This window comes from Melospiza melodia, chromosome Z, assembly GCF_035770615.1.
Source record: "Melospiza melodia melodia isolate bMelMel2 chromosome Z, bMelMel2.pri, whole genome shotgun sequence".
NCBI classification, from domain to species: domain Eukaryota; kingdom Metazoa; phylum Chordata; class Aves; order Passeriformes; family Passerellidae; genus Melospiza; species Melospiza melodia.
This window is the reverse complement of record NC_086226.1, coordinates 14,404,996-14,431,260: the sequence shown is the minus strand read 5'-3', so window position 1 is coordinate 14,431,260 and position 26,265 is coordinate 14,404,996. Positions and strand designations below refer to the sequence as shown.

The following is a 26,265-nucleotide window of genomic DNA, read 5'->3' as shown; positions in this document are numbered from 1 at the left end:
GGAGGCCCTGATGCCCCGCCAGCCAAGAGGAGGGAAAAGGGGATGTGTCATCTTTAGGCAGAGCTTCAGCCATCCCCCGAGTTTGAAGAGGAGCTGTGCCGTAGCTAGGAAACATGATAGTGTAGATATTTGCTCAGTTTAGCTGTTAGGTTAGCTGTTAGGTTAGGTTGGGTTAGGTCAGCATAGGTTGGATTAGATTAGGTTAGGTTAGGTTAGGTTAGGTTAGGTTAGGTTAGGTTAGGTTAGGTTAGGTTAGGTTAGATATGTTGTTAGGTTCAATTGAAAGCTCTGTTGTTTTTCTTTCTGCAAAAGGTGAAAATTTAAAAAAATTAGGAAATACAGGGATCAACATTTAAGGACTATGGAACATAGACATCTTGGATAGTAGAGGATTGTTTATCTTAGGATAGAGTGTTGTTAATTTAGGGAAGCTTTGAAGTAGAAATGAAAGAATTGTCATAATAAGAATTAAGCAGTGAGAGGAAAAGCTGGGCTGCAGCAGAACTGGAGCCTGCAGGCGCTCCAAGCTGTCAGCCTGAGCAGGCCACCTGCAGGACAGAATGATGAAGATGAAGAAGCAGCGAGGGGATACTTTGTTTCAGCCCGAGTGTCAATAAAAGTCGAAAATACCAGAGTGTTGTAAGGCTGCCTTCCTTGCCGGGCTGTAGCTAAGTGGACAGTCCATTTCAGAGGCCCAAAGAACAAAGTGAGGTAAGCAGCTTTGCTTACCTGAAGTGTGGCATGCCTGTGGGAAGCTGAGAGACCTACAGGTAATGAACACCAGGTAATGAGCTGCCATTCAGGACAACACTAGGAGGCAGATGTGCAGTCCTTTCTGGGCCTCTTGTCTTGATCAGATGTCAGGCTGATCAGCAGCAATCACCATTTTGTTGCCACCCTCCTCTCACTATGTCACTATGTGGGATGGAATGGCATTCTCACAGCGGCATCTGGCATTTCCTCCCTGCTTCTCTTTTCCCCAGGGACCCTCTGGGCCAGCCTCATCCCCCACAGGGGTGTGCAACCACCAGGGCCACCTGCAGAGCCCCATTCCCACTCTGCTGCCTCCTTGGCCTTTTCCCACATCTGGGCCAGCCTGCTGTTGCCAGGTGTTGGAAACATGCACACAGCATAGCACACCTGTCATTGAGCAATTTGATGCAGGAGCCCCTGCTGAGCACGGCTCTCCACCCCGGCCCTTTTCCCACCGAGCTGTGGCTCCATTTCGCCTCCATCTGCTGGCATACCCACTGTGAGGGACTGCTCAGGGACTGGATGCTCCTTGAATGTTGCCCACAGGCCTGATTTCCACGCCTCCCCATTCCTCCTACCCTAAGGCTGCCTCAGCCGTCTGAACACAATTTTTCTTACTCTAATGGCTTCCTGTGCCTTACTTGATACTGTAAGCAGAAGTACACCGTTTTGATTGTCTTTCTTCTAGAATTAATAAAAATAAGTTGGAAATACTCCTAGATTTTGCCATTTAAAACTTGAGGCAAGTGCAAAAAGTAGAGAAGCTTTCTGTGCAGCTTTTCAGGTAATTTGAGGTCTCCTTCCTCTTCACTCACTTTCAGCATATCTGTTGATTTTCCTTTGCTCTCATCTTTGAAGCTTCATCCCTTGTCTATCGATCTGCAAAAATAGCCTGTAAACCCAAGGCAAATTTACTATCCTTTGTATTTTTCCTCCTCTGGAAAAGCTGAGGCTCGTGTGATCTTCTCCTGTCATCTAGACTTTGATTCCCATCTTGGCTCTGGCTAAGAGCAGAACAAATGTAATTTATTGCCCGCTAGTATGATCTGCTAGCAAAGGTCACATTTAGAGCTGAGCATGATGCTTCTCTCCCTCCGTTGAATACACATCTTTGTGTCAAGGCCTGGTGACTTCCAGGAGCACCTGGAAGCTACTGCCAAGGACAAAAGTCTCACTCTTGCTGGTTTTGACACTCATGGGTTGGTAGGATTTTGATCTACGTCGACAGTGATCTACAGGAACTGGATCCTTGACACCAAGTGCCTTCAAGCAACATTTCTAAGCAGAGTGGGCAATGAAGTCCAGATACTAGTGAGTTGTGGTTTGTTTTAACTCTGTCTAACATATGGTACACTATCCCAAAACATGTTATTTTTGAGTGCTTCAGGCATTTAAAACTTAGGTTTATTCTTGTCAACACTTTTCTTTCCTCTCTTCAGAAATCTGCATGTCCAGCTACTAATTTCTTTCTCAGCTTGTTGAAAAGGTACCAGTCAGACAAGACTTGTTTCTTGACCCAGAGATGGGGCAAGCGTCACCGTTAGGCCGGACGTGGCATACACACGTGATCAGGGTCCAAGAAGAAAAAGGTTTGTTTGTTTTATTCTGCATGTTCTCCAGCTTATACACTCTTAACAAAGCGTGATCTCAAGTCACTAACTACATCACAATAACTTCTTCTATCCATTGGTGCAAAGCAATTAACGTCAATATAACTGGCAAAAGTTTTACAGAAATTTATAAGGCACGTATGCACATCTACTTCGGCACCTAGTGTAGCATACGCAAATTTTCCTGTATCTCTTCTAATGGGTTTCCATGCTGACGGCCTTGTCTTCTTCCTTGCTATGGATACACTCAAAAACCATCAACTGCTATTTCTTCCGTGAACTCGGCTTTGCTTGCAGGCCAGCTGTCAAGCCCCTCCATAGGTCAGCATGCACCCGCGTGCTCAAGGAGCAACTGCAGCCTGCAATAGTCCTGGAAATTTATTATCTTTGCTTCGTTTGCCATCTAAATGTCACTGAAGAAGTTAGGCTTTTCCAAACCAGCTAGGATGCCACCTAGAAGAAGCAGACTTGCTTTCAGTCAAAGCTTTTGGGACCAAGAGTCATGTTTGCTTGCATTGCTTGGATGCCGCTTGGATTGGCGCATTCTCTGAGTTCCCCTGGCATGCCTTGAGCCCTGCCTTTGTGAGTGAGGAGAATTTCCCAGGCTTTTCTTTTGCATCAGCTGTACAGAAGGTTGTCTTGCTGGGCACAAGAAAGCCACAGAGCAGCTGCCATTGTGAGGTCAAGCCAGAGGTGCCACGTCACAGTGCTGTCAGCACAGCGTTGTCCCGGTGCGCGCCAGGCCTGGTCGTCCAGAGCAGCTCTTCCGCTGGCTCCCTGCAGGAGGATCCTTGTGCTCAAGGAGCTCTCAGCAGACGGCCTGTACCCCGAGAGGAGTCTTGGCTTTCCCTTGGGTGGCACTCAGCGTGCAAACGCGCACAGCGCTGCCAAAATGATCGGGCAAGTCTGTGCCGCCGTTTGCACCGTCTTTTCTGTTGTCTATTCTGGCTACTACCTGACCCAGCTGACTCGTAAGTAAAGGTTTCTCCTGGGGCTGGCATCACCCGACTTTTGCTTGGCTCTGCTCTTTATGCCGCACCAGTGGCCCAGTTTCTTTGGGAACAAAATGGCCATGAAGGTGCCACCGCTTTGGTCAATGTCCTGCCAGCAGCATCAGCTACAAAGGGGGCATCTGTACTGGGTGGCGCGTGCAGAGTATTTGCCATGCAACCTGCAGCGGTTGCCTTCCCTCCCCGGGAGAGTGCGCGGCAGCGGAGTCTGTCATTTATTTCCTCAGCTTGCTGCTTCAAGCAAGACAAGCTGCAAATTGCGGACTCTGAGGGCAGATCCTCAGAAGTACTTCTACCAACTCAGTGCTTCTCTCCAGGAGTGAAGGAAAGCACCTTTTGCTCCATGTTCTGCCCCTCAGAGGCCTTGGCTGCATGACTTGAGCCTTTGATGCTGTGCCCAGACTGCGATTGCCTTGGCGATGCAGCACAAACTCCAGTGCAGGGAGGGTTTGCTGCTGAGCCCAGCAGCTGTTCCTGGGCTGCTTCAGCAGGGAGCTGCCACAGGGAAGGGACCCTTTGTGGAAGCTTTGCTGGGCTATCATCTTCAGCCAAGGGATGGGAATTAGGGCATGCAATTTGAAAGAATGTATATGGAAAATGCAGGAAAGGCAAGAGGGAAATGTAGCTTGAGCTGTTAGGCACAAGAGAAGCTCAAAGTTTTGAAGAGCAGAGGGCATTTCCAGCACCGTCTTCCTATTTCTCTCTTGGCAAAAGAGGCCCAAATGTAGACAGAGGCTCCCCTCGCGTCCATCTTGTTCTCTTGCTTGCTGTGGGAAAGAGCTGTTGCTCCTTTCCTGTTGGGAAAGGGAAATGCTCTTTGTTGGGACTGCCTTGTGTTGTGGGAGTGGCCAGCACAGGCACTTTTCTAAGGGCCTCTGGTTCCTTTTGCTTTGCTGGCTGCAGGTCACCTGACACGCGGATGGAGACAAGCCTGTCCTTTGGTGAGTGGCAAAGGAAGCTGTGACGTTGCTGGCGTGTGAGAATTGTGCAGCAATTCTGCCAGCTTGGCCTGTTGCAGCCGAGTGAGGAGTGCCGGCGTGGGAGGCTGAATGAAAAGGCCAGCTGCCCGGTGGCATCAGCAGTAGCAAAGGGAGCACTGGCTGTTTGCTGATTTTCCAGTGAAAAGCCTTTCAAGAGATGAAAGGCAAATGGGACAGCTCCAAGGCATCTTGCTGCTTCTAGGCAGCAGGGAAGCTCAAATGCACAGCAAGATGGAGTAGCAGCTCGTTCAGCCAGCTTCCTCGGGTTTGCGTGACTCAGAGGCCCACTTGTATCAAAGTCTATGATTTGCCCTTCTTCTGGGTCCTTTCCCAGCTCAATAGAAAGCAGCTCCTAGGGCACTGGCTTTTGCCCATCTCTCTCACTTCTGTCTGCCTGCAGGGCACAACAGCAGGGTCAGCAGCTCCTCTGGCTGCCTCTGTCATTGAGGAAGAGGATGAAGAGGAGCAAAGGAAGATGAAGCCTTCAGCCGCTGTCCCTTCACAGCCGGAACTTGCAGAGCCAGTAAGTGACAGCTGAGCTTGGCACTGCCTTTGGTGCAGGGCCAGGCTACCCATTTTGGAGCAGCCCTTGTTGCTCGTGGCTGAAGATGCTGGCGGCCGTGTGCCTGCTGTGACGTAGTGCGACTTCAGGCAAGCCGGGGAGCCCTGGCCAATGGGTTCTGAAGTTTGACATTTAAGCTGGGATGCTGAGAGGGTGCCCGAGTGTCTCTTGGGATCAGACAGGAGGCAGCATTCAGTGACTCTCAGTGCAGGAGTCAGCCCCTTGTGCCCGTTGTCAGTGCAGGCTGCCGGTGGTCAGCGGACAGCACGGCCCAAATTCACAGTTGACAGCCTTGCAGGGTACCTGGGAGACACTGGCCCCTGGAAGGGACCTGCTCTCTCCGTGGACTAATTAGCTTCAGGCTGTGCTTCACTTCCAGCCGGTCAGAGCAGAGTTTGGAGAGGAGAATCCTCGGCAGCCCTGCAGTGTAAAAGGGCGGGTGGGTCTGGGCAGGGCTGGAAAGCGGCTCCCAAGGGCCGCTCCCTAAAGGCTGCCATAGAGAAGGGAAATCCGTGAAACAGATCAGAGAAGGGACACGCTGTGGGCTTCTGAGCAGACTGTTGCGTGCCAACTCCGGGCTGATTTCATTCCGGCCCAGGAAAAGACAGGAGGAGGAAAGCAGCAAGGCTCTGGGGTCCTGCTCTGATCTCTTTGTGGATCTTGGCAGCCCCATCGATACCTTGTTGCCAGTGTCTTGCAGAAAAGCTGAACAGGTGGAGCATGGAGGTGGTCGGGAGGGGCTGGATCCAAGTAGCCTTTGGGCTTCTCCCGAAGGTGCCTTTGAGAAGGGGACATGGGAACTGCCTCAGCTGGAGAGGCCTGGCCGTGGCTGGCAGCACCTTCCCAAGGCCTTGCTTTTGCTGTGCGCTTAGGGGGAGCATGTGTGCCAGCCACCCTTCTGACGGGCAATCCTTTCTTGTCCCAGCGCAAGACAGGCTCTGCCATTCAACCTGGTGCCGCCGGACCAGCATGGCCTGCAGCAGCCAGCTCAAGCCCCGCTGCCGGCACTTCCTGCAGCAGCGCAGCCCAGCAGCCCGAGATGAGGGAGGAGCAGGGCCTGAAGACACTGAGTACGTCCGTCCGGTGCATTTCTTGTCTGCCAGAGCAGGCTGTTGCGCGCGTGTCTGGGTGTAGGCTGCGCCAGATGCTGCCCTTCAGTCTCAGAGGCACTTAGGCCTCTCTGCAGAAGGTGTTGTTGTGCTCTGAGGCAGCGCGGCAGCGCTCAGGGAGTCCCTGCTGCCTGTGAGGGCGGCTGGGCCTGGCTTGGCCCTGCCTGGGCTGCCTTCTGGGCCAAAGACAAAAGCAGAGATTGTTTCTGCTTGAGCAGAAGGCTGGCACCTAGCAAGTGACTATTGCCCAGGGAGCTGTCTGGCCCCAGCTGTTTTCTGGCTCTGGTTCTTACTCCTCCTCCGGCCCAGACACTTTGTGCCCCTGGCAGCGGACCTGCCAGTGATGGTGGGTGTGACCGCGGAGGCTGCAAAGGCCCTTGGTTACCTCTTAGGGCCCCCTTCTTAAGGGCTCATCATTTTGGCTTATCGCGTGGGATGCTGCTCTTGAAAGAAATCAAGGCCTTCTTGGAAAGGCCACCTGATGAAAGGTGGAGAAGATGGCCCTCCCACTTGCTGGTCTCAGCAGCTGGAAGCCAAGGGCCCGCAAAGGGCCCAGAGCTGCGGGCAGTGGGGCTGCCTTTGGGACGCTCTGGGCAGCGGCGTCTCTGTGTGCGAGTGAGCGCCCTGCACTGCTTTTGTCTTTCAGGGAGCATCGTGAGTCCGGGCCGGCCTACAGGCAAATACACGGCATTTGAGGAACTCGGGCGAGGGTAAGCGTGACGTCAGCTCATTTTACAAAAGTGTGGGCCAGGTCTTTGGCTGGTGCAATATCAAGCGTGAAGTCAGGCAAGCTCCAAACATGGTCAGGCTCTGGCTTGACCTCGTGTCGCCTGCCTGGACTGCTCGGTCAGAGCAATGCAAAGGCCTCATTAAAGACAAGTTGATGCTGGCAGTGTCTTGCTTGCAGCAGTGAGGAGCAGGAGCTGGGAAAACCCCTGGCCCTGCAGCTTTGTGGCCTGAAAGAGCCCCTTGCCATGCAAGAAAGATCAGATTGTCCAGGACAGTCTTGTGACTCAAATTGTTCTCCCTTTTTTGACACACACATGCATGCACACCCGCACAAGGAGAGAGTTCCCCTTAGGTTCTGAAATGACCTGGCAGGGTGTGCGCCTTGGAGATTTCCAGCGGCCCTTGGTCTTCATGCTGCACCTTAGTGCTGTTCCCTTGGACAGCCTGCCCCGCATGGCAGAGGGCTGACGTGCTGTTGGCCGAAGAGATGCTGCAGCCAGGCATTTTTTCTAAGGAAGGCGTCCAGGCAGCCGGGGGAGATCTGCTGCCTGGGCTTGCTTTCCCTGCCAAAGGGATACAGGTCTCTTTCTGCTGCTTTTGTCTTTCTAGAGGGTTTGGAGCTGTTTATAAAGCCCTTGACACCAGCAGCGGACAACAGGTAAAGTGCCAACAGCCCCATGCCATTTTGCAGCTCTGGAGCGCTTTGCCCGCTGCTGTGAGCTGTGCTTGGAGGTTTGGGTGGCAGCTCCATGTCTGCAGCAGAGGCAGAAATACAGTCTGAAATACAGTCTAGGCTCCGGGGGCAGAATGCATTTGGGATGGCTTTTGGTGCTTCTGCTAAGCTCTGCTGTCTAGTGACAAGGCACTTTGGCCCAGCATGCTGCCTCATTGCAGCAGCACTCGCTCCGTGCTCCTTGTGATCTCGAGCAGGGTGCGTCTTCTCAAGGTACCGGTGGCCAATGTCATTGCAGGTGGCAATCAAGATCATGTCACTCGAGGAGGAGATGTCCGAGGAGCTGGCTGCCAATGAAATCCTGGCCATGAGGGACAACAGGAGTCCCAATATCGTTACCTACTTAGACAGGTTGGCATATTCTGGTGTCAATGTAGCTTTAGCTGGTGCAAGCGCAAAGAGACGATGCCCTTTGGTCGCTGGCAGAGAACAGAGCTGGGGATGATTTCTCTGCTGGTCTCCAGAGCGTGGGAGGAGGTGGAGCTGGTGTTCAATAGTCTCTTGTGGCACACGTAGCTTGGAGAGCAGCTGCAAAAACCTGTCTCAGGCCCTGGGGTGACGGAGGCTGTGCCCATTCTGTTTCTCCATGCCGTGGTTTTCTTCTTTCAGCTACCTGGTGGATGCGGAGCTCTGGCTGGCCATGGAGTTCATGGACGGCGGCACCTTGTTTGATGTGCTGAGGGCAGTGTACCTGGAGGAAGGACAGATAGGCGCTGTCTGTCGGGAGGTGAGGGATGCCGCTTGTGCTTGCCCAAGACTGCCCGGATGCTGCTTGTCAGCTGGAGCTTAAGGAGAGCCGAGATTTCTTGCTCTCACCTTTCTTTTGCTGCTGCTGCTGCTGCTGCTGTCACACCACACAGGAGAAGAAAGAGCATGGGAAGTGTACTGCCTGCCGGTGCCCTCGCACTCCTCAGGATCTGTTCTTGCACTCTTCCATCCTGTCTGTCCTCTGGCCTTGGTGCTCGCTCACTGGCTCAATTTCTCTTTCTTCCTCTTCCCAGCTTTGCCTGGGAATGTTTGCCTGGAACCTGTCTGTCTGTCCTACATTGCTTGCCACTGGAAGGCAGCATGCGGCTGGCAGAATTTCAAGCTAAGGGCAAAGAGCTGTCCTCAGCTTCAAAGGATAGCATTGCAGCCTGGATGGCGATGCATTCTGGAACAGCTCGAAGGTGCTGCTGTCACCAGCAGCTTCCTCTTCTGCTGCCACTAGGCTTCCCCAAAATTCTTGGCCCTGCCGCCTCCCAGCCAAAGGTGGCGCGCTTCCTACCCAAGGCCGGTGGAACTTTTGGGAGCCCGGATGCCTTTGCTTGGAAATCTAGAAAAAACTTCCAAGAGTGTTGAAGCAGCAAGCTCTTCATGGTGACAGCAGCGTGATGTTTCGCCCTCGCTCACAATTCCCTGAGAAAGCCGCCAATCCCGTTGAGCTCTTTCCTTGCGGGTGGGATGAAATCAGATCCTGCACGTTAACTTTCCCTCCCTCCTTTTTCTCTCTCAGTGCCTGCAAGGACTGCATTTCCTTCATTCCCGCCAAGTCATCCACAGAGACATCAAAAGTTGCAACGTCCTGGTGGGCACGGACGGATCCGTCAAGTTGGGTGGGTATCCCTGCTGGGCGGCAGCACGTCCAGCATATGCCGTGCGCTTGCATTTTGGTGACGGCCACTGGGGCAGAAGCGCGGCTTGGCCAGTGCGTGAATCGTCAGGGCGTTTTTGAAGCGGCCGATGCCTTATTTGCCTGGCTCCAGGCACGTGGAAGGAGAGCTCAGCTGCTTTTTCAGTTAGATTCAGCATGGCCTGGTCAGGGCAATGGTTTTGGCCACTTTGCCAGTGGTAGCTGGCTTTGTCAGGCTTTGTTTTTGTCCTCAGGTGACTTTGGCCTCTGTGCTCAGCTCAGCCCTGAGCACAGCAAGCGCAGCTCCAGCGTCGGCACTCCCAGCTGGATGGCACCGGAGGTGGTGAGAGGAGAAGCCTACGGCCCCAAAGTGGACATCTGGTCCCTGGGGATCATGGGGCTGGAAATGGTGGAAGGGGAAGCTCCTTACCAGCGGGAAGCCCGTCTCCGGGTAAGGTGCAGCTTAGCAAGAGGGCTCTGTGTGGAGAGAGCTGTGTGTGGCTAGCAAAGGAGCAGGTGGAGTGTCCTCTTGCATCCATGTGCTGTAGGTTTTTGAACTGCTAGAAAGGAACGGGCCCCCAAAACTGCAGAACCCCAGGCACCACTCGGCTCTCCTGCGCGACTTCCTCCGCTGCTGCCTGCAGGCAGATGAGGACAGGCGCTGGTCTGCCCAGGAGCTCCTACAGGTAAGAAAAAGCAAAGGGGCAAAAAGCCCTGGCAGCTGAGGACACCTGCATGAAGGGATGAGGAGGAGGAGGAGTGTGGGCCACGTGGCACAGAAAGCTGCCAGGACAGGAAGGCGCAGGGGCACATGCTGCCCTCAGTGGTCTTTGTGTGTCTTGCTTGTAGCCAAGGAATCCTGCTTGAGCCCGCCAGGATGTGATCCTGGAAAGTAAGTGTTCCTTTCTTTGTTCTTTTTCCTCTGGGCAGCATCCCTTCGTGACCTCAGGCGATCCTGCCTCCAGCCTGGCTGCTCTGATCATCTCAGCCAAGCGAGTGCAGGAAGACTGGAGAGGAGACACCTGCGCCTGAGGAGGCCCTGATGCCCCGCCAGCCAAGAGGAGGGAAAAGGGGATGTGTCATCTTTAGGCAGAGCTTCAGCCATCCCCCGAGTTTGAAGAGGAGCTGTGCCGTAGCTGGGAAACATGATAGTGTAGATATTTGCTCAGTTTAGCTGTTAGGTTAGCTGTTAGGTTAGGTTGAGTTAGGTTAGCATAGGTTGGATTAGATTAGGTTAGGTTAGGTTAGGTTAGCTTAGCTTAGCTTAGGTTAGGTTAGGTTAGATATGTTGTTAGGTTCAATTGAAAGCTCTGTTGTTTTTCTTTCTGCAAAAGGTGAAAATTTAAAAAAATTAGGAAATACAGGGATCAACATTTAAGGACTATGGAACATAGACATCTTGGATAGTAGAGGATTGTTTATCTTAGGATAGAGTGTTGTTAATTTAGGGAAGCTTTGAAGTAGAAATGAAAGAATTGTCATAATAAGAATTAAGCAGTGAGAGGAAAAGCTGGGCTGCAGCAGAACTGGAGCCTGCAGGCGCTCCAAGCTGTCAGCCTGAGCAGGCCACCTGCAGGACAGAATGATGAAGATGAAGAAGCAGCGAGGGGATACTTTGTTTCAGCCCGAGTGTCAATAAAAGTCGAAAATACCAGAGTGTTGTAAGGCTGCCTTCCTTGCCGGGCTGTAGCTAAGTGGACAGTCCATTTCAGAGGCCCAAAGAACAAAGTGAGGTAAGCAGCTTTGCTTACCTGAAGTGTGGCATGCCTGTGGGAAGCTGAGAGACCTACAGGTAATGAACACCAGGTAATGAGCTGCCATTCAGGACAACACTAGGAGGCAGATGTGCAGTCCTTTCTGGGCCTCTTGTCTTGATCAGATGTCAGGCTGATCAGCAGCAATCACCATTTTGTTGCCACCCTCCTCTCACTATGTCACTATGTGGGATGGAATGGCATTCTCACAGCGGCATCTGGCATTTCCTCCCTGCTTCTCTTTTCCCCAGGGACCCTCTGGGCCAGCCTCATCCCCCACAGGGGTGTGCAACCACCAGGGCCACCTGCAGAGCCCCATTCCCACTCTGCTGCCTCCTTGGCCTTTTCCCACATCTGGGCCAGCCTGCTGTTGCCAGGTGTTGGAAACATGCACACAGCATAGCACACCTGTCATTGAGCAATTTGATGCAGGAGCCCCTGCTGAGCACGGCTCTCCACCCCGGCCCTTTTCCCACCGAGCTGTGGCTCCATTTCGCCTCCATCTGCTGGCATACCCACTGTGAGGGACTGCTCAGGGACTGGATGCTCCTTGAATGTTGCCCACAGGCCTGATTTCCACGCCTCCCCATTCCTCCTACCCTAAGGCTGCCTCAGCCGTCTGAACACAATTTTTCTTACTCTAATGGCTTCCTGTGCCTTACTTGATACTGTAAGCAGAAGTACACCGTTTTGATTGTCTTTCTTCTAGAATTAATAAGTTGGAAATACTCCTAGATTTTGCCATTTAAAACTTGAGGCAAGTGCAAAAAGTAGAGAAGCTTTCTGTGCAGCTTTTCAGGTAATTTGAGGTCTCCTTCCTCTTCACTCACTTTCAGCATATCTGTTGATTTTCCTTTGCTCTCATCTTTGAAGCTTCATCCCTTGTCTATCGATCTGCAAAAATAGCCTGTAAACCCAAGGCAAATTTACTATCCTTTGTATTTTTCCTCCTCTGGAAAAGCTGAGGCTCGTGTGATCTTCTCCTGTCATCTAGACTTTGATTCCCATCTTGGCTCTGGCTAAGAGCAGAACAAATGTAATTTATTGCCCGCTAGTATGATCTGCTAGCAAAGGTCACATTTAGAGCTGAGCATGATGCTTCTCTCCCTCCGTTGAATACACATCTTTGTGTCAAGGCCTGGTGACTTCCAGGAGCACCTGGAAGCTACTGCCAAGGACAAAAGTCTCACTCTTGCTGGTTTTGACACTCATGGGTTGGTAGGATTTTGATCTACGTCGACAGTGATCTACAGGAACTGGATCCTTGACACCAAGTGCCTTCAAGCAACATTTCTAAGCAGAGTGGGCAATGAAGTCCAGATACTAGTGAGTTGTGGTTTGTTTTAACTCTGTCTAACATATGGTACACTATCCCAAAACATGTTATTTTTGAGTGCTTCAGGCATTTAAAACTTAGGTTTATTCTTGTCAACACTTTTCTTTCCTCTCTTCAGAAATCTGCATGTCCAGCTACTAATTTCTTTCTCAGCTTGTTGAAAAGGTACCAGTCGGACAAGACTTGTTTCTTGACCCAGAGATGGGGCAAGCGTCACCGTTAGGCCGGACGTGGCATACACACGTGATCAGGGTCCAAGAAGAAAAAGGTTTGTTTGTTTTATTCTGCATGTTCTCCAGCTTATACACTCTTAACAAAGCGTGATCTCAAGTCACTAACTACATCACAATAACTTCTTCTATCCATTGGTGCAAAGCAATTAACGTCAATATAACTGGCAAAAGTTTTACAGAAATTTATAAGGCACGTATGCACATCTACTTCGGCACCTAGTGTAGCATACGCAAATTTTCCTGTATCTCTTCTAATGGGTTTCCATGCTGACGGCCTTGTCTTCTTCCTTGCTATGGATACACTCAAAAACCATCAACTGCTATTTCTTCCGTGAACTCGGCTTTGCTTGCAGGCCAGCTGTCAAGCCCCTCCATAGGTCAGCATGCACCCGCGTGCTCAAGGAGCAACTGCAGCCTGCAATAGTCCTGGAAATTTATTATCTTTGCTTCGTTTGCCATCTAAATGTCACTGAAGAAGTTAGGCTTTTCCAAACCAGCTAGGATGCCACCTAGAAGAAGCAGACTTGCTTTCAGTCAAAGCTTTTGGGACCAAGAGTCATGTTTGCTTGCATTGCTTGGATGCCGCTTGGATTGGCGCATTCTCTGAGTTCCCCTGGCATGCCTTGAGCCCTGCCTTTGTGAGTGAGGAGAATTTCCCAGGCTTTTCTTTTGCATCAGCTGTACAGAAGGTTGTCTTGCTGGGCACAAGAAAGCCACAGAGCAGCTGCCATTGTGAGGTCAAGCCAGAGGTGCCACGTCACAGTGCTGTCAGCACAGCGTTGTCCCGGTGCGCGCCAGGCCTGGTCGTCCAGAGCAGCTCTTCCGCTGGCTCCCTGCAGGAGGATCCTTGTGCTCAAGGAGCTCTCAGCAGACGGCCTGCACCCCGAGAGGAGTCTTGGCTTTCCCTTGGGTGGCACTCAGCGTGCAAACGCGCACAGCGCTGCCAAAATGATCGGGCAAGTCTGTGCCGCCGTTTGCACCGTCTTTTCTGTTGTCTATTCTGGCTACTACCTGACCCAGCTGACTCGTAAGTAAAGGTTTCTCCTGGGGCTGGCATCACCCGACTTTTGCTTGGCTCTGCTCTTTATGCCGCACCAGTGGCCCAGTTTCTTTGGGAACAAAATGGCCATGAAGGTGCCACCGCTTTGGTCAATGTCCTGCCAGCAGCATCAGCTACAAAGGGGGCATCTGTACTGGGTGGCGCGTGCAGAGTATTTGCCATGCAACCTGCAGCGGTTGCCTTCCCTCCCCGGGAGAGTGCGCGGCAGCGGAGTCTGTCATTTATTTCCTCAGCTTGCTGCTTCAAGCAAGACAAGCTGCAAATTGCAGACCCTGAGGGCAGATCCTCAGAAGTACTTCTACCAACTCAGTGCTTCTCTCCAGGAGTGAAGGAAAGCACCTTTTGCTCCATATTCTGCCCCTCAGAGGCCTTGGCTGCATGACTTGAGCCTTTGATGCTGTGCCAAGACTGCGATTGCCTTGGCGATGCAGCACAAACTCCAGTGCAGGGAGGGTTTGCTGCTGAGCCCAGCAGCTGTTCCTGGGCTGCTTCAGCAGGGAGCTGCCACAGGGAAGGGACCCTTTGTGGAAGCTTTGCTGGGCTATCATCTTCAGCCAAGGCATGGGAATTAGGGCATGCAATTTGAAAGAATGTATATGGAAAATGCAGGAAAGGCAAGAGGGAAATGTAGCTTGAGCTGTTAGGCACAAGAGAAGCTCAAAGTTTTGAAGAGCAGAGGGCATTTCCAGCACCGTCTTCCTATTTCTCTCTTGGCAAAAGAGGCCCAAATGTAGACAGAGGCTCCCCTCGCGTCCATCTTGTTCTCTTGCTTGCTGTGGGAAAGAGCTGTTGCTCCTTTCCTGTTGGGAAAGGGAAATGCTCTGTGTTGGGACTGCCTTGTGTTGTGGGAGTGGCCAGCACAGGCACTTTTCTAAGGGCCTCTGGTTCCTTTTGCTTTGCTGGCTGCAGGTCACCTGACACGCGGATGGAGACAAGCCTGTCCTTTGGTGAGTGGCAAAGGAAGCTGTGACGTTGCTGGCGTGTGAGAATTGTGCAGCAATTCTGCCAGCTTGGCCTGTTGCAGCCGAGTGTGGAGTGCCGGCGTGGGAGGCTGAAGGAAAAGCCAGCTGCCCGGTGGCATCAGCAGTAGCAAAGGGAGCACTGGCTGTTTGCTGATTTTCCAGTGAAAAGCCTTTCAAGAGATGAAAGGCAAATGGGACAGCTCCAAGGCATCTTGCTGCTTCTAGGCAGCAGGGAAGCTCAAATGCACAGCAAGATGGAGTAGCAGCTCGTTCAGCCAGCTTCCTCGGGTTTGCGTGACTCAGAGGCCCACTTGTATCAAAGTCTATGATTTGCCCTTCTTCTGGGTCCTTTCCCAGCTCAATAGAAAGCAGCTCCTAGGGCACTGGCTTTTGCCCATCTCTCTCACTTCTGTCTGCCTGCAGGGCACAACAGCAGGGTCAGCAGCTCCTCTGGCTGCCTCTGTCATTGAGGAAGAGGATGAAGAGGAGCAAAGGAAGATGAAGCCTTCAGCCGCTGTCCCTTCACAGCCGGAACTTGCAGAGCCAGTAAGTGACAGCTGAGCTTGGCACTGCCTTTGGTGCAGGGCCAGGCTACCCATTTTGGAGCAGCTCTTGTTGCTCGTGGCTGAAGATGCTGGCGGCCGTGTGCCTGCTGTGACGTAGTGCGGCTTCAGGCAAGCCGGGGAGCCCTGGCCAATGGGTTCTGAAGTTTGACATTTAAGCTGGGATGCTGAGAGGGCGCCAGAGTGTCTCTTGGGATCAGACAGGAGGCAGCATTCAGTGACTCTCAGTGCAGGAGTCAGCCTCTTGTGCCCGTTGTCAGTGCAGGCTGCCAGTGGTCAGCGGACAGCGCGGCCCAAATTCGCAGTTGACAGCCTTGCAGGGTGCCTGGGAGACACTGGCCCCTGGAAGGGACCTGCTCTCTCCGTGGACTAATTAGCTTCAGGCTGTGCTTCACTTCCAGCCGGTCAGAGCAGAGTTTGGAGAGGAGAATCCTCGGCAGCCCTGCAGTGTAAAAGGGCGGGTGGGTCTGGGCAGGGCTGGAAAGCGGCTCCCAAGGGCCGCTCCCTAAAGGCTGCCATAGAGAAGGGAAATCCGTGAAACAGATCAGAGAAGGGACACGCTGCGGGCTTCTGAGCAGACTGTTGCGTGCCAACTCTGGTCTGATTTCATTCCGGCCCAGGAAAAGACAGGAGGAGGAAAGCAGCAAGGCTCTGGGGTCCTGCTCTGATCTCTTTGTGGATCTTGGCAGCCCCATCGATACCTTGTTGCCAGTGTCTTGCAGAAAAGCTGAACAGGTGGAGCGTGGAGGTGGTCGGGAGGGGCTGGATCCAAGTAGCCTTTGGGCTTCTCCCGAAGGTGCCTTTGAGAAGGGGACATGGGAACTGCCTCAGCTGGAGAGGCCTGGCCGTGGCTGGCAGCACCTTCCCAAGGCCTTGCTTTTGCTGTGCGCTTAGGGGGAGCATGTGTGCCAGCCACCCTTCTGACGGGCAATCCTTCCTTGTCCCAGCGCAAGACAGGCTCTGCCATTCAACCTGGTGCCGTCGGACCAGCATGGCCTGCAGCAGCCAGCTCAAGCCCCGCTGCCGGCACTTCCTGCAGCAGCGCAGCCCAGCAGCCCGAGATGAGGGAGGAGCAGGGCCTGAAGACACTGAGTACGTCCGTCCGGTGCATTTCTTGTCTGCCAGAGCAGGCTGTTGCGCGCGTGTCTGGGTGTAGGCTGCGCCAGATGCTGCCCTTCGGTCCCAGAGGCACTTAGGCCTCTCTGCAGAAGGTGTTGTTGTGCTCTGAGGCAGCGCGGCAGCGCTCAGGGAGTCCCTGCTGCCTGTGAGGGCGGCTGGGCCTGGCTTGGCCCTGCCTGGGCTGCCTTCTGGACCAAAGACAAAAGCAGAGATTGTTTCTGCTTGAGCAGAAGGCTGGCACCTAGCAAGTGACTATTGCCCAGGGAGCTGTCTGGCCCCAGCTGTTTTCTGGCTCTGGTTCTTACTCCTCCTCCGGCCCAGACACTTTGTGCCCCTGGCAGCGGACCTGCCAGTGATGGTGGGTGTGACCGCGGAGGCTGCAAAGGCCCTTGGTTACCTCTTAGGGCCCCCTTCTTAAGGGCTCATCATTTTGGCTTATCGCGTGGGATGCTGCTCTTGAAAGAAATCAAGACCTTCTTGGAAAGGCCACCTGATGAAAGGTGGAGAAGATGGCCCTCCCACTTGCTGGTCTCAGCAGCTGGAAGCCGAGGGACCGCAAAGGGCCCAGAGCTGCGGGCAGTGGGGCTGCCTTTGGGACGCTCTGGGCAGCGGCGTCTCTGTGTGCGAGTGAGCACCCTGCACTGCTTTTGTCTTTCAGGGAGCATCGTGAGTCCGGGCCGGCCTACAGGCAAATACACGGCATTTGAGGAACTCGGGCGAGGGTAAGCGTGACGTCAGCTCATTTTACAAAAGTGTGGGCCAGGTCTTTGGCTGGTGCAATATCAAGCGTGAAGTCAGGCAAGCTCCAAACATGGTCAGGCTCTGGCTTGACCTCGTGTCGCCTGCCTGGACTGCTCGGTCAGAGCAATGCAAAGGCCTCATTAAAGACAAGTTGATGCTGGCAGTGTCTTGCTTGCAGCAGTGAGGAGCAGGAGCTGGGAAAACCCCTGGCCCTGCAGCTTTGTGGCCTGAAAGAGCCCCTTGCCATGCAAGAAAGATCAGATTGTCCAGGACAGTCTTGTGACTCAAATTGTTCTCCCTTTTTTGACACACACATGCATGCACACCCGCACAAGGAGAGAGTTCCCCTTAGGTTCTGAAATGACCTGGCAGGGTGTGCGCCTTGGAGATTTCCAGCGGCCCTTGGTCTTCATGCTGCACCTTAGTGCTGTTCCCTTGGACAGCCTGCCCCGCATGGCAGAGGGCTGACGTGCTGTTGGCCGAAGAGATGCTGCAGCCAGGCATTTTTTCTAAGGAAGGCGTCCAGGCAGCCGGGGGAGATCTGCTGCCTGGGCTTGCTTTCCCTGCCAAAGGGATACAGGTCTCTTTCTGCTGCTTTTGTCTTTCTAGAGGGTTTGGAGCTGTTTATAAAGCCCTTGACACCAGCAGCGGACAACAGGTAAAGTGCCAACAGCCCCATGCCATTTTGCAGCTCTGGAGCGCTTTGCCCGCTGCTGTGAGCTGTGCTTGGAGGTTTGGGTGGCAGCTCCATGTCTGCAGCAGAGGCTGTTCCTCTGAAATACAGTCTAGGCTCCGGGGGCAGAATGCATTTGGGATGGCTTTTGGTGCTTCTGCTAAGCTCTGCTGTCTAGTGACAAGGCACTTTGGCCCAGCATGCTGCCTCATTGCAGCAGCACTCGCTCCGTGCTCCTTGTGATCTCGAGCAGGGTGCGTCTTCTCAAGGTACCGGTGGCCAATGTCATTGCAGGTGGCAATCAAGATCATGTCACTCGAGGAGGAGATGTCCGAGGAGCTGGCTGCCAATGAAATCCTGGCCATGAGGGACAACAGGAGTCCCAATATCGTTACCTACTTAGACAGGTTGGCATATTCTGGTGTCAATGTAGCTTTAGCTGGTGCAAGCGCAAAGAGACGATGCCCTTTGGTCGCTGGCAGAGAACAGAGCTGGGGAGGATTTCTCTGCTGGTCTCCAGAGCGTGGGAGGAGGTGGAGCTGGTGTTCAATAGTCTCTTGTGGCACACGTAGCTTGGAGAGCAGCTGCAAAAACCTGTCTCAGGCCCTGGGGTGACGGAGGCTGTGCCCATTCTGTTTCTCCATGCCGTGGTTTTCTTCTTTCAGCTACCTGGTGGATGCGGAGCTCTGGCTGGCCATGGAGTTCATGGACGGCGGCACCTTGTTTGATGTGCTGAGGGCAGTGTACCTGGAGGAAGGACAGATAGGCGCTGTCTGTCGGGAGGTGAGGGATGCCGCTTGTGCTTGCCCAAGACTGCCCGGATGCTGCTTGTCAGCTGGAGCTTAAGGAGAGCCGAGATTTCTTGCTCTCACCTTTCTTTTGCTGCTGCTGCTGCTGCTGCTGTCACACCACACAGGAGAAGAAAGAGCATGGGAAGTGTACTGCCTGCCGGTGCCCTCGCACTCCTCAGGCTCTGTTCTTGCACTCTTCCATCCTGTCTGTCCTCTGGCCTTGGTGCTCGCTCACTGGCTCAATTTCTCTTTCTTCCTCTTCCCAGCTTTGCCTGGGAATGTTTGCCTGGAACCTGTCTGTCTGTCCTACATTGCTTGCCACTGGAAGGCAGCATGCGGCTGGCAGAATTTCAAGCTAAGGGCAAAGAGCTGTCCTCAGCTTCAAAGGATAGCATTGCAGCCTGGATGGCGATGCATTCTGGAACAGCTCGAAGGTGCTGCTGTCACCAGCAGCTTCCTCTTCTGCTGCCACTAGGCTTCCCCAAAATTCTTGGCCCTGCCGCCTCCCAGCCAAAGGTGGCGCGCTTCCTACCCAAGGCCGGTGGAACTTTTGGGAGCCCGGATGCCTTTGCTTGGAAATCTAGAAAAAACTTCCAAGAGTGTTGAAGCAGCAAGCTCTTCATGGTGACAGCAGCGTGATGTTTCGCCCTCGCTCACAATTCCCTGAGAAAGCCGCCAATCCCGTTGAGCTCTTTCCTTGCGGGTGGGATGAAATCAGATCCTGCACGTTAACTTTCCCTCCCTCCTTTTTCTCTCTCAGTGCCTGCAAGGACTGCATTTCCTTCATTCCCGCCAAGTCATCCACAGAGACATCAAAAGTTGCAACGTCCTGGTGGGCACGGACGGATCCGTCAAGTTGGGTGGGTATCCCTGCTGGGCGGCAGCACGTCCAGCATATGCCGTGCGCTTGCATTTTGGTGACGGCCACTGGGGCAGAAGCGCGGCTTGGCCAGTGCGTGAATCGTCAGGGCGTTTTTGAAGCGGCCGATGCCTTATTTGCCTGGCTCCAGGCACGTGGAAGGAGAGCTCAGCTGCTTTTTCAGTTAGATTCAGCATGGCCTGGTCAGGGCAATGGTTTTGGCCACTTTGCCAGTGGTAGCTGGCTTTGTCAGGCTTTGCTTTTGTCCTCAGGTGACTTTGGCCTCTGTGCTCAGCTCAGCCCTGAGCACAGCAAGCGCAGCTCCAGCGTCGGCACTCCCAGCTGGATGGCACCGGAGGTGGTGAGAGGAGAAGCCTACGGCCCCAAAGTGGACATCTGGTCCCTGGGGATCATGGGGCTGGAAATGGTGGAAGGGGAAGCTCCTTACCAGCGGGAAGCCCGTCTCCGGGTAAGGTGCAGCTTAGCAAGAGGGCTCTGTGTGGAGAGAGCTGTGTGTGGCTAGCAAAGGAGCAGGTGGAGTGTCCTCTTGCATCCATGTGCTGTAGGTTTTTGAACTGCTAGAAAGGAACGGGCCCCCAAAACTGCAGAACCCCAGGCACCACTCGGCTCTCCTGCGCGACTTCCTCCGCTGCTGCCTGCAGGCAGATGAGGACAGGCGCTGGTCTGCCCAGGAGCTCCTACAGGTAAGAAAAAGCAAAGGGGCAAAAAGCCCTGGCAGCTGAGGACACCTGCATGAAGGGATGAGGAGGAGGAGGAGTGTGGGCCACGTGGCACAGAAAGCTGCCAGGACAGGAAGGCGCAGGGGCACATGCTGCCCTCAGTGCTCTTTGTGTGTCTTGCTTGTAGCCAAGGAATCCTGCTTGAGCCCGCCAGGATGTGATCCTGGAAAGTAAGTGTTCCTTTCTTTGTTCTTTTTCCTCTGGGCAGCATCCCTTCGTGACCTCAGGCGATCCTGCCTCCAGCCTGGCTGCTCTGATCATCTCAGCCAAGCGAGTGCAGGAAGACTGGAGAGGAGACACCTGCGCCTGAGGAGGCCCTGATGCCCCGCCAGCCAAGAGGAGGGAAAAGGGGATGTGTCATCTTTAGGCAGAGCTTCAGCCATCCCCCGAGTTTGAAGAGGAGCTGTGCCGTAGCTGGGAAACATGATAGTGTAGATATTTGCTCAGTTTAGCTGTTAGGTTAGCTGTTAGGTTAGGTTGAGTTAGGTTAGCATAGGTTGGATTAGGTTAGGTTAGGTTAGGTTAGGTTAGCTTAGCTTAGCTTAGGTTAGGTTAGGTTAGATATGTTGTTAGGTTCAATTGAAAGCTCTGTTGTTTTTCTTTCTGCAAAAGGTGAAAATTTAAAAAAATTAGGAAATACAGGGATCAACATTTAAGGACTATGGAACATAGACATCTTGGATAGTAGAGGATTGTTTATCTTAGGATAGAGTGTTGTTAATTTAGGGAAGCTTTGAAGTAGAAATGAAAGAATTGTCATAATAAGAATTAAGCAGTGAGAGGAAAAGCTGGGCTGCAGCAGAACTGGAGCCTGCAGGCACTCCAAGCTGTCAGCCTGAGCAGGCCACCTGCAGGACAGAATGATGAAGATGAAGAAGCAGCGAGGGGATACTTTGTTTCAGCCCGAGTGTCAATAAAAGTCGAAAATACCAGAGTGTTGTAAGGCTGCCTTCCTTGCCGGGCTGTAGCTAAGTGGACAGTCCATTTCAGAGGCCCAAAGAACAAAGTGAGGTAAGCAGCTTTGCTTACCTGAAGTGTGGCATGCCTGTGGGAAGCTGAGAGACCTACAGGTAATGAACACCAGGTAATGAGCTGCCATTCAGGACAACACTAGGAGGCAGATGTGCAGTCCTTTCTGGGCCTCTTGTCTTGATCAGATGTCAGGCTGATCAGCAGCAATCACCATTTTGTTGCCACCCTCCTCTCACTATGTCACTATGTGGGATGGAATGGCATTCTCACAGCGGCATCTGGCATTTCCTCCCTGCTTCTCTTTTCCCCAGGGACCCTCTGGGCCAGCCTCATCCCCCACAGGGGTGTGCAACCACCAGGGCCACCTGCAGAGCCCCATTCCCACTCTGCTGCCTCCTTGGCCTTTTCCCACATCTGGGCCAGCCTGCTGTTGCCAGGTGTTGGAAACATGCACACAGCATAGCACACCTGTCATTGAGCAATTTGATGCAGGAGCCCCTGCTGAGCACGGCTCTCCACCCCGGCCCTTTTCCCACCGAGCTGTGGCTCCATTTCGCCTCCATCTGCTGGCATACCCACTGTGAGGGACTGCTCAGGGACTGGATGCTCCTTGAATGTTGCCCACAGGCCTGATTTCCACGCCTCCCCATTCCTCCTACCCCTAAGGCTGCCTCAGCCGTCTGAACACAATTTTTCTTACTCTAATGGCTTCCTGTGCCTTACTTGATACTGTAAGCAGAAGTACACCGTTTTGATTGTCTTTCTTCTAGAATTAATAAAAATAAGTTGGAAATACTCCTAGATTTTGCCATTTAAAACTTGAGGCAAGTGCAAAAAGTAGAGAAGCTTTCTGTGCAGCTTTTCAGGTAATTTGAGGTCTCCTTCCTCTTCACTCACTTTCAGCATATCTGTTGATTTTCCTTTGCTCTCATCTTTGAAGCTTCATCCCTTGTCTATCTATCTGCAAAAATAGCCTGTAAACCCAAGGCAAATTTACTATCCTTTGTATTTTTCCTCCTCTGGAAAAGCTGAGGCTCCTGTGATCTTCTCCTGTCATCTAGACTTTGATTCCCATCTTGGCTCTGGCTAAGAGCAGAACAAATGTAATTTATTGCCTGCTAGTATGATCTGCTAGCAAAGGTCACATTTAGAGCTAAGCATGATGCTTCTCTCCCTCCGTTGAATACTCATCTTTGTGTCAAGGCCTGGTGACTTCCAGGAGCACCTGGAAGCTACTGCCAAGGACAAAAGTCTCACTCTTGCTGGTTTTGACACTCATGGGTTGGTAGGATTTTGATCTACGTCGACAGTGATCTACAGGAACTGGATCCTTGACACCAAGTGCCTTCAAGCAACATTTCTAAGCAGAGTGGGCAATGAAGTCCAGATACTAATGAGTTGTGGTTTGTTTTAACTCTGTCTAACATATGGTACACTATCCCAAAACATGTTATTTTTGAGTGCTTCAGGCATTTAAAACTTAGGTTTATTCTTGTCAACACTTTTCTTTCCTCTCTTCAGAAATCTGCATGTCCAGCTACTAATTTCTTTCTCAGCTTGTTGAAAAGGTACCAGTCAGACAAGACTTGTTTCTTGACCCAGAGATGGGGCAAGCGTCACCGTTAGGCCGGACGTGGCATACACACGTGATCAGGGTCCAAGAAGAAAAAGGTTTGTTTGTTTTATTCTGCATGTTCTCCAGCTTATACACTCTTAACAAAGCGTGATCTCAAGTCACTAACTACATCACAATAACTTCTTCTATCCATTGGTGCAAAGCAATTAACGTCAATATAACTGGCAAAAGTTTTACAGAAATTTATAAGGCACGTATGCACATCTACTTCGGCACCTAGTCTAGCATACGCAAATTTTCCTGTATCTCTTCTAATGGGTTTCCATGCTGACGGCCTTGTCTTCTTCCTTGCTATGGATACACTCAAAAACCATCAACTGCTATTTCTTCCGTGAACTCGGCTTTGCTTGCAGGCCAGCTGTCAAGCCCCTCCATAGGTCAGCATGCACCCGCATGCTCAAGGAGCAACTGCAGCCTGCAATAGTCCTGGAAATTTATTATCTTTGCTTCGTTTGCCATCTAAATGTCACTGAAGAAGTTAGGCTTTTCCAAACCAGCTAGGATGCCACCTAGAAGAAGCAGACTTGCTTTCAGTCAAAGCTTTTGGGACCAAGAGTCATGTTTGCTTGCATTGCTTGGATGCCGCTTGGATTGGCGCATTCTCTGAGTTCCCCTGGCATGCCTTGAGCCCTGCCTTTGTGAGTGAGGAGAATTTCCCAGGCTTTTCTTTTGCATCAGCTGTACAGAAGGTTGTCTTGCTGGGCACAAGAAAGCCACAGAGCAGCTGCCATTGTGAGGTCAAGCCAGAGGTGCCACGTCACAGTGCTGTCAGCACAGCGTTGTCCCGGTGCGCGCCAGGCCTGGTCGTCCAGAGCAGCTCTTCCGCTGGCTCCCTGCAGGAGGATCCTTGTGCTCAAGGAGCTCTCAGCAGACGGCCTGCACCCCGAGAGGAGTCTTGGCTTTCCCTTGGGTGGCACTCAGCGTGCAAACGCGCACAGCGCTGCCAAAATGATCGGGCAAGTCTGTGCCGCCGTTTGCACCGTCTTTTCTGTTGTCTATTCTGGCTACTACCTGACCCAGCTGACTCGTAAGTAAAGGTTTCTCCTGGGGCTGGCATCACCCGACTTTTGCTTGGCTCTGCTCTTTATGCCGCACCAGTGGCCCAGTTTCTTTGGGAACAAAATGGCCATGAAGGTGCCACCGCTTTGGTCAATGTCCTGCCAGCAGCATCAGCTACAAAGGGGGCATCTGTACTGGGTGGCGCGTGCAGAGTATTTGCCATGCAACCTGCAGCGGTTGCCTTCCCTCCCCGGGAGAGTGCGCGGCAGCGGAGTCTGTCATTTATTTCCTCAGCTTGCTGCTTCAAGCAAGACAAGCTGCAAATTGCAGACCCTGAGGGCAGATCCTCAGAAGTACTTCTACCAACTCAGTGCTTCTCTCCAGGAGTGAAGGAAAGCACCTTTTGCTCCATATTCTGCCCCTCAGAGGCCTTGGCTGCATGACTTGAGCCTTTGATGCTGTGCCAAGACTGCGATTGCCTTGGCGATGCAGCACAAACTCCAGTGCAGGGAGGGTTTGCTGCTGAGCCCAGCAGCTGTTCCTGGGCTGCTTCAGCAGGGAGCTGCCACAGGGAAGGGACCCTTTGTGGAAGCTTTGCTGGGCTATCATCTTCAGCCAAGGCATGGGAATTAGGGCATGCAATTTGAAAGAATGTATATGGAAAATGCAGGAAAGGCAAGAGGGAAATGTAGCTTGAGCTGTTAGGCACAAGAGAAGCTCAAAGTTTTGAAGAGCAGAGGGCATTTCCAGCACCGTCTTCCTATTTCTCTCTTGGCAAAAGAGGCCCAAATGTAGACAGAGGCTCCCCTCGCGTCCATCTTGTTCTCTTGCTTGCTGTGGGAAAGAGCTGTTGCTCCTTTCCTGTTGGGAAAGGGAAATGCTCTGTGTTGGGACTGCCTTGTGTTGTGGGAGTGGCCAGCACAGGCACTTTTCTAAGGGCCTCTGGTTCCTTTTGCTTTGCTGGCTGCAGGTCACCTGACACGCGGATGGAGACAAGCCTGTCCTTTGGTGAGTGGCAAAGGAAGCTGTGACGTTGCTGGCATGTGAGAATTGTGCAGCAATTCTGCCAGCTTGGCCTGTTGCAGCCGAGTGTGGAGTGCCGGCGTGGGAGGCTGAAGGAAAAGCCAGCTGCCCGGTGGCATCAGCAGTAGCAAAGGGAGCACTGGCTGTTTGCTGATTTTCCAGTGAAAAGCCTTTCAAGAGATGAAAGGCAAATGGGACAGCTCCAAGGCATCTTGCTGCTTCTAGGCAGCAGGGAAGCTCAAATGCACAGCAAGATGGAGTAGCAGCTCGTTCAGCCAGCTTCCTCGGGTTTGCGTGACTCAGAGGCCCACTTGTATCAAAGTCTATGATTTGCCCTTCTTCTGGGTCCTTTCCCAGCTCAATAGAAAGCAGCTCCTAGGGCACTGGCTTTTGCCCATCTCTCTCACTTCTGTCTGCCTGCAGGGCACAACAGCAGGGTCAGCAGCTCCTCTGGCTGCCTCTGTCATTGAGGAAGAGGATGAAGAGGAGCAAAGGAAGATGAAGCCTTCAGCCGCTGTCCCTTCACAGCCGGAACTTGCAGAGCCAGTAAGTGACAGCTGAGCTTGGCACTGCCTTTGGTGCAGGGCCAGGCTACCCATTTTGGAGCAGCTCTTGTTGCTCGTGGCTGAAGATGCTGGCGGCCGTGTGCCTGCTGTGACGTAGTGCGGCTTCAGGCAAGCCGGGGAGCCCTGGCCAATGGGTTCTGAAGTTTGACATTTAAGCTGGGATGCTGAGAGGGCGCCAGAGTGTCTCTTGGGATCAGACAGGAGGCAGCATTCAGTGACTCTCAGTGCAGGAGTCAGCCCCTTGTGCCCGTTGTCAGTGCAGGCTGCCGGTGGTCAGCGGACAGCGCGGCCCAAATTCGCAGTTGACAGACTTGCAGGGTGCCTGGGAGACACTGGCCCCTGGAAGGGACCTGCTCTCTCCGTGGACTAATTAGCTTCAGGCTGTGCTTCACTTCCAGCCGGTCAGAGCAGAGTTTGGAGAGGAGAATCCTCGGCAGCCCTGCAGTGTAAAAGGGCGGGTGGGTCTGGGCAGGGCTGGAAAGCGGCTCCCAAGGGCCGCTCCCTAAAGGCTGCCATAGAGAAGGGAAATCCGTGAAACAGATCAGAGAAGGGACACGCTGCGGGCTTCTGAGCAGACTGTTGCGTGCCAACTCTGGTCTGATTTCATTCCGGCCCAGGAAAAGACAGGAGGAGGAAAGCAGCAAGGCTCTGGGGTCCTGCTCTGATCTCTTTGTGGATCTTGGCAGCCCCATCGATACCTTGTTGCCAGTGTCTTGCAGAAAAGCTGAACAGGTGGAGCGTGGAGGTGGTCGGGAGGGGCTGGATCCAAGTAGCCTTTGGGCTTCTCCCGAAGGTGCCTTTGAGAAGGGGACATGGGAACTGCCTCAGCTGGAGAGGCCTGGCCGTGGCTGGCAGCACCTTCCCAAGGCCTTGCTTTTGCTGTGCGCTTAGGGGGAGCATGTGTGCCAGCCACCCTTCTGACGGGCAATCCTTCCTTGTCCCAGCGCAAGACAGGCTCTGCCATTCAACCTGGTGCCGTCGGACCAGCATGGCCTGCAGCAGCCAGCTCAAGCCCCGCTGCCGGCACTTCCTGCAGCAGCGCAGCCCAGCAGCCCAAGATGAGGGAGGAGCAGGGCCTGAAGACACTGAGTACGTCCGTCCGGTGCATTTCTTGTCTGCCAGAGCAGGCTGTTGCGCGCG

General features: G+C 53.0%; 2 protein-coding genes across 2 annotated transcripts; both read left to right on the top strand.

The window, feature by feature from the left end:
* The first annotated feature begins 3,255 nt into the window (after positions 1-3,255).
* LOC134432242 (serine/threonine-protein kinase PAK 3-like) lies at positions 3,256-10,130 on the top strand. The gene is made up of 13 exons (XM_063180760.1): positions 3,256-3,334; positions 4,277-4,314; positions 4,754-4,880; positions 4,940-4,951; positions 5,851-5,985; positions 6,671-6,734; positions 7,363-7,411; positions 7,725-7,837; positions 8,096-8,213; positions 8,982-9,081; positions 9,353-9,549; positions 9,647-9,784; positions 10,029-10,130. Exons 1-13 carry the CDS (start codon positions 3,256-3,258, stop codon positions 10,128-10,130), a joined length of 1,272 nt encoding a protein of 423 aa, XP_063036830.1.
* Positions 10,131-13,369: 3,239 nt separating this feature from the next.
* On the top strand, positions 13,370-20,239 carry LOC134432166 (serine/threonine-protein kinase PAK 3-like). The gene is made up of 13 exons (XM_063180638.1): positions 13,370-13,448; positions 14,391-14,428; positions 14,867-14,993; positions 15,053-15,064; positions 15,964-16,098; positions 16,784-16,847; positions 17,476-17,524; positions 17,834-17,946; positions 18,205-18,322; positions 19,091-19,190; positions 19,462-19,658; positions 19,756-19,893; positions 20,138-20,239. Exons 1-13 carry the CDS (start codon positions 13,370-13,372, stop codon positions 20,237-20,239), a joined length of 1,272 nt encoding a protein of 423 aa, XP_063036708.1.
* The last annotated feature ends 6,026 nt before the right edge of the window (positions 20,240-26,265 follow it).

Coding starts and splice junctions, on each gene's coding strand:
- LOC134432166 (XM_063180638.1), top strand. CDS start 13,370: ATGATCGGGCAAGTCTGTGCCGCCGTTTGCACCGTCTTTTCTGTTGTC. Junction 16,099..16,783: donor GCAGGGCCTGAAGACACTGA/GTACGTCCGTCC, acceptor TTTGTCTTTCAG/GGAGCATCGTGAGTCCGGGC. Junction 18,323..19,090: donor TAGGCGCTGTCTGTCGGGAG/GTGAGGGATGCC, acceptor TTTCTCTCTCAG/TGCCTGCAAGGACTGCATTT.
- LOC134432242 (XM_063180760.1), top strand. CDS start 3,256: ATGATCGGGCAAGTCTGTGCCGCCGTTTGCACCGTCTTTTCTGTTGTC. Junction 3,335..4,276: donor CTACCTGACCCAGCTGACTC/GTAAGTAAAGGT, acceptor TGCTGGCTGCAG/GTCACCTGACACGCGGATGG. Junction 7,412..7,724: donor ACACCAGCAGCGGACAACAG/GTAAAGTGCCAA, acceptor ATGTCATTGCAG/GTGGCAATCAAGATCATGTC.